This window comes from Penaeus chinensis, chromosome 29 (genome assembly GCF_019202785.1).
Source record: "Penaeus chinensis breed Huanghai No. 1 chromosome 29, ASM1920278v2, whole genome shotgun sequence".
NCBI lineage: Eukaryota > Metazoa > Arthropoda > Malacostraca > Decapoda > Penaeidae > Penaeus > Penaeus chinensis.
The window spans coordinates 20,953,202-20,959,564 of NC_061847.1; the positions used below are offsets into that span (position 1 = coordinate 20,953,202).

General features: G+C 36.1%; 1 protein-coding gene across 2 annotated transcripts; it reads right to left on the reverse strand.

Moving 5' to 3' along the window:
- Window positions 1-335: 335 nt before the first annotated feature.
- LOC125040967 lies at window positions 336-5,682 on the reverse strand. 2 transcript variants are annotated; one of them, XM_047635777.1, is made up of 2 exons: window positions 5,119-5,682; window positions 336-551 (listed from the first exon to the last, which is right to left on the reverse strand). In XM_047635777.1, exons 1-2 carry the CDS (start codon window positions 5,397-5,399, stop codon window positions 440-442), a joined length of 393 nt encoding a protein of 130 aa, XP_047491733.1. In that variant the 5' UTR covers window positions 5,400-5,682; the 3' UTR covers window positions 336-439. The 2 variants fall into 2 exon arrangements, with proteins under 2 accessions (XP_047491733.1, XP_047491732.1); XM_047635776.1 differs by lacking the exon at window positions 336-551 and adding an exon at window positions 4,682-4,948 and having other exon boundaries at window positions 5,119-5,626.
- Window positions 5,683-6,363: the final 681 nt, after the last annotated feature.

The window sequence follows — 6,363 nt, forward strand, 5'->3', positions numbered from 1 at the left end:
GGACTCCACGAACAACACCGCAGCGCTCTCACACTCAGATATAAATATCCATATATATATATATATATATATGTGTGTGTGTGTGTGTGTGTGTGTGTCTGTGTGTGTGTGTGTTTATATGCTATGCACACAGACACACACATATATATGGATATATATATCTGTGTGTGTTGATTACTGAACACTCATTTTACAGTCAAATACTACTGTCATTTCTAATTTCTATACATTATTTCAGGGAAACTCAATCTGTATGAAAATCGTCAAGAAATGAAACAGTAACTTGGGGTAAGTAAATAAATATTTATTCAATAAATACAATTGTTGGAGAAATCGATAAGAATTGCTGATGTGGAAAGTCAATTGCTTGCCTGCAAGCACACTTTGTACTTATTTTTTCACAGCGTCATGATTGCTGTCATCTGTACAGTATCCATTTTCAATGAAGCTCAGAGGCGCGATGCCTGACGAGGCCCTCTTCCTGCGCCTCCCACTGTTTCACCCCCTCCGCTAGGGCGTCCAGCACCTTCGTCACGGGCTCCAGGGAACGGCTGTGTCGGAATAGTTAAATGAGTTAAAGCACAAAGGCCAAAGGAATGTCCCTTTACTGTTGACTCAGACATGTAGTTGGCAATACCATTGAATTTATGAACTGTGATCATTTGCTAGTTTTTTTTTATATACATGATAAAACGTTACTGATTAAGATATACATATACAAAAAGAAAAACAGTATTCACATTCCACGGACACTTTCGCTGAGGCCCCTATCGGTCAGCGTTATCCCAGGCGTGGGCGGCAGAGGACACCAGACTCCTGCCGAAGGGGGCGTAACTCTTAATGAACAGGTCCAACAGGAACACGGCGGCCACAGCCACCAGCGCCACCAGGCCCACCGTCTGGAAGTCCAGCTTATTGACCAAGCCCCTCAGGTCGAAGGAGTTGACGAAGCTCCTCAGGTCGACGTTGCGAAGACCTTCCTGCAGCTGGTAGACGATAGGGGCGACATCGTAATTGTGGCATGGGTGTGGACCACAATTAAATCACAATTTATGCTATGCAGTGTAATATCTTAGTTGATATGATAGTTTTTTTCAGCATGTTCTATCTAGTATTCTACAACGGGTTTTATTGATTTATTTGTTATTATAATTATTATTATTTATTTATTTTTTTATCTAAATCGATCTCCTTTTACATCTGATTAGTCAACTAGAAGAGTAAAAAAAATCTTAGCTTTCATTTATTTTACCCAGATTTCTTTTCTTTCTTTTCAGGTAAGATTTGTTTCACTGTACATAATTTGTTTGTTCATCATTATTTGTTCCCATGTACCAATGGGGAACGGGTCTGTGGCATGATACCTTAATGGTTCTTTGTTGAGAAGAAAAAAACTTGTGTAAAGTGTAACAAAATACAGCAACATTTGAAAAGGAAAAAAATGTTTGCCAGTAAACAAATTCTGCCTTATATCCATTCCGATTTTAATATCTATGTTTACATTTATCATTTACCACATGGCACATATAAAGACTATAATAATGCTATTGATTTTGTGATGGTAAAAACATTTCCACTGTTTCTACCGCTACAACTACTATTTGTGAAATTAAAATAAGAATTCAAGATTCTTTTTTTTTCTACTTCAAGGGCATGCAACCCGAATATTGCAAAGAACCTCTATTCATAAATATGTCTCCCACTCTTTCTTCGCGTAAGCTTTCAACCAAATGTGAATGATCATCTACCACAAAACCTTAGAAAACACGGAGAGTAAATAGAGGTTCAACGGGAGACACTGGTTCATGGCAATCCCAGTCACATGCTCACGTGATCACGTATTTGTTTTTCTGTTACTGATTTCAACTTGATAATTCAATTGGTAATTACAATGAACAAAGAAACTATAAAATTTCATTCAAGAAAGAGCACGTTAGGCAGGAAAATGAACAACTGGCAACAGCTTTCTTCGTGACGTAAACTATGACGTCATGAAAGTCAGTTTTTGTTGCGTCAAGTCAGCATCTTCAAGGAATTCTGCTTTAGAAAAAAGAACTGTAGGTACGCAAAAATATAGAAAGGAGGACGTAATTAAAGAAAAGTGTAAATCCTTTTCAAATTCAGTGAAAAGTAAGTTTATATTTAATTTCTCCTACATTATCCGGGTATTCTTCGTGGATCGCACTCCATTCTAAATAATATATAAGCGAATAAATAACAGATATTGAACTATTCTCATTAGAAAAAGAAATGCACCGTTAAAGCAAACACCGCTTTTAATTCAGAATGGTGATAATGATTATCATAAAGATGATAATGAAAACAGCAAAAATGATGCTGCTGATGATGATATTGACAATGATGATATCTATGCAACTAATGGTAATAAGATGATGGCATCAGTGATGGTGATAGTAATGATACCAATAATCATAATGATAAATAATAGTGATAATAATCATAGTAATGATAATGAGGATGATAATAGCAATGTGTGTGTGTGTGTGTGTGCATGCGTACTTATGTATGTATGTATGTATATATATGTATGTATATGTGTAGATGCATATATATATAAAAATATGTATGTATGTGTGTGTGTGCGTGTATGTGCGTGTGTGTGTGCGTGTGTGTGTGCGTGTATGTGCGTGTGCGTGTGAGTGTGTATATATATATATATATGTATATATTCACGAACAAATTTTACATTCCTAGTTTTTTTATAATTAGTTACTTATTGCATATATGCAAAATATTGCATAATGTTTATGATAATTTTGATAGTAGCTTTACTACTGCTACAATGGGGACTACTACTTATGATAATAGTTATTGTGATCAAAATGACAATAATAGTAATAATAATGATAATAGAAACAGTAATAATAATGATACTACTAATAATAACAGTAATAATGATAATGATAATGATAATAATGATGATAATAATATTAACAAGGATAATGATGGTAATGATAATGACAGTGATAATGATAATGATGATAATGATAATAATAAAAATAGTAATAAGACTAATACTAATACTAATAATAACAATAATAATAATGATGAAAATAATAATATTGATAATAACAATAATAATGATGATAATTATAATATTTAAAGTAATGTTGAAAGTAAAAGTAAAAAAAAAAAAAACAATAATGATACCAGTAATAATGATAATAATAATGGTAAAAATAATATTAGTAATAATAGTAGTAATAATAATGAAAAGGTTAATGACAATAAAGATAATGACAATAATTAGCAATATCATTAATGATAACGATAATGGTAATATTGAAATAATAATAATGATGATAAGATATATAATATATATCTATGTATATATATACTTCCATTCTAAGAAGAAAATTCACCTTTAACCAAACGTGAGAAATCGTGTGCTATAGAATCTGTACACCGAGAGAGACTGTGTGATTGTGCTTGTTCTATCACGAGATCACGTGATCACATATCTGTTTCTCGTTATGAATGAGTGACTCTCGCTTGAGAAGTCAGATCAGCAAGAAATCCAGAAGATTTGTTCAGGATGGAACATATTAAACAGTTTAATTAGTACTTGGCAACAGTGTTCTTCCTGACGTAACTATGACGTCACGAGATTCACTTTTACTTGCATCGGGAAACCTAGCAACCACGTGTCTGGACATTGAAGTTTGTATTTTATCGACTGCATATAGAAGGAAGATGTAGATTAATAGATAAATAAAATATAAGTAAGCACTCATGTATACAGAAACGAGGACAGAATATTAAGAAACACGTAAAGCCCGACCGCTATAGAGAAAAAAAAAATAATAATGATAAAAGAGGAAGTTCCTGTAAAAGTTCCTCTCCAACAATCGGGTCTCCTTCCTGAATCCCTTTCCATGCTGCCAAACACAAGATAGTGCTAACCTTTTCCTAGGATTACGTTCAGCTTCCATTCGTAATTTCTAGTTTCGAAAGAAAAGATTGGTTTTATTCGCTTTAGTATTTTGAGAATATATTTCGGCTTTGATATAGTGTATAAGGACTATAACGTGCACCAAAGTTACAGAAAAGCTGCTTCATTCCTTGGACTTCTCTATTTCTATATTTGCCTACCTCTCTATTCACGTCTGTCTGTTATTGAAGTGCAGTAAATACCCGATATTAACTTGCTAGCAGGTGAAATACTCGTATCCGTGATTATCTGATACTTTTTTCACACAAACACACACACACACACACACACACACACATATATATATATATATACATTTATACATATATATATTTATGTGTGTGTATGAATATGTGTGTCGTGTGTGTGTGTGTGTGTGTGTGTGTGTGCATATATAGATATAGATAGATAGATACACAGATACACACACATATATATATTTATATATAGATATGTGTGTGTTGTGTTGTGTGTGTGTGTGTGTGTGTGTGTGTGTGTGTGTGTAGATATAAAGATAGATATACAGATGGATAGATAGATATAGACACACACACGCGCGCTCGCACACACACACACACACATACACACACATATATACATATATATATATATACATTTATATGTATAAATACATACATACATCTGTACGTGTACTGGTGGACACATTGCCTAATCAAGTTTCATTGGTATTTTGTTACAGACATTAAGGACTGTGACTGAATCACTAAGAACAAAACAAAATCTTTATTAAATAAATACATTCAGGTTATGAGACTGATCGATATGACAAAGCTGAAAAAGTCATTTGCTTGCCCGCAAGCAGACTTTTTACTTATTTACATGAGAGTCATGATTGTCACCCTATTTGAAAGACCTTTTCATTTTCAGTGGAGATCAGACGCGCGATGCCTGAGGGTGCTCTCCTCCTGCGCCTCCCACTTCTTCACCGCCTCCGCCAGGGCATTCAGGACCTTCGTTACGGGCTCCAGGGAACGGCTGTGTCGAGAAATTAAGAGAATAAACACAAATTCCATCTTACACTGGCAAGCATAGTTGGTAATACTAAAATATTTGTGAATCATGATTATTTGCGAATGTTTCATGTACAGAGGCATATAGACGTGCACGAATGACTTGCGATAGTTTTCGCAAACATCTGCATTTACCTTCCACGGACACTTTCGCTGAGGCCCCACTGGTCAGCGTAATCCCAGGCGTGGGCGGCGGAGGACACCAGACTCCTGCCGAAGGGGGCGTAGCTCTTGGTGAACAGGTCCAACAGGAACACGGCGGCCACAGCCACCAGCGCCACCAGGCCTACCGTCTGGAAGTCCAGCTTGTTGACCAAGCCCTTCAGGTCGAAGGAGTTGACGAAGCTCCTCAGGTCGACGTTGCGAAGACCTTCCTGCAGCTGGTAGACGATGGGGGCGATAGCGTTGGCGGCCATGTTGCTGTGTCAGGACGATGTGATGGGCGACCTTAGTGTGCGAGAGAGAGCTTGGAGGCTGACTGATACGGGAAGCTGGTGTGGCGGTTTTATATATGGCTCGAGAAAGGAAGGTTCTCAGAAGGTGTTGTGGGGAAGCGAACCGGATGTCGCGGAGTAAAAAACCGGTTTCATTCATACGTTACTATATCTATCTTGTGTTTATTTACCTTGCTATTTATCTATGTTTGTTATTGTGTATGTCTAAGATATGTATAACTTAGATTTCACCTAAAGTGCCTCTTTACAAATTCAAAATATAACAGATCAGCATTATCAAGAATGACTTAACTATAAATATGGATATGGAATGAATGTTGTGAGTAGATTCTTATGCAACAATTCACAGTAGTACTGGAAATGCTGATGTCATTTGCTCAGTTTTAGTTCGGGGCTTTACCTTTTTAGCTCATGTGTTGATGCCTTCCCCCAGATATGTCTCTCTCCTGGAACTACAGAAAGTGCTGGAGATATCAGAGCAATTGTTATAGCATAATTCTGTTGAAGACATGGCATCGAAACAGGTCAATTGCCTCTCTTGTATTTTAAGTCTATTCATTCACATTCATATCTGTTCTACTTTTATCACAATCAACTCTGTTCTCCCGCAACTGTTAGTCTCCCTACAAAGGCATAATTCAAATGAAACGTAAATGCTAATGATAATGATATTAATAATAATGATAATATAAGGATGCTAATACCTCTAAGTCTTCTCGTTTTTCACTTTATTGGTGGCACTTTACATCGCGTTCGTTGTTTGAGCTTCACTCCCTTGTCCTTACTGATGTAGATGTCTTCACACAGATAAGCAGTACATGTGAGAGTTGTATTTTAGTTTGAGCTGGTTTGTCTACCTCCGGAAAAGAGATGAATATATTTGTAAATGTGTATTTATGTGATGTGTGTGTGCGTACGTCCGTGA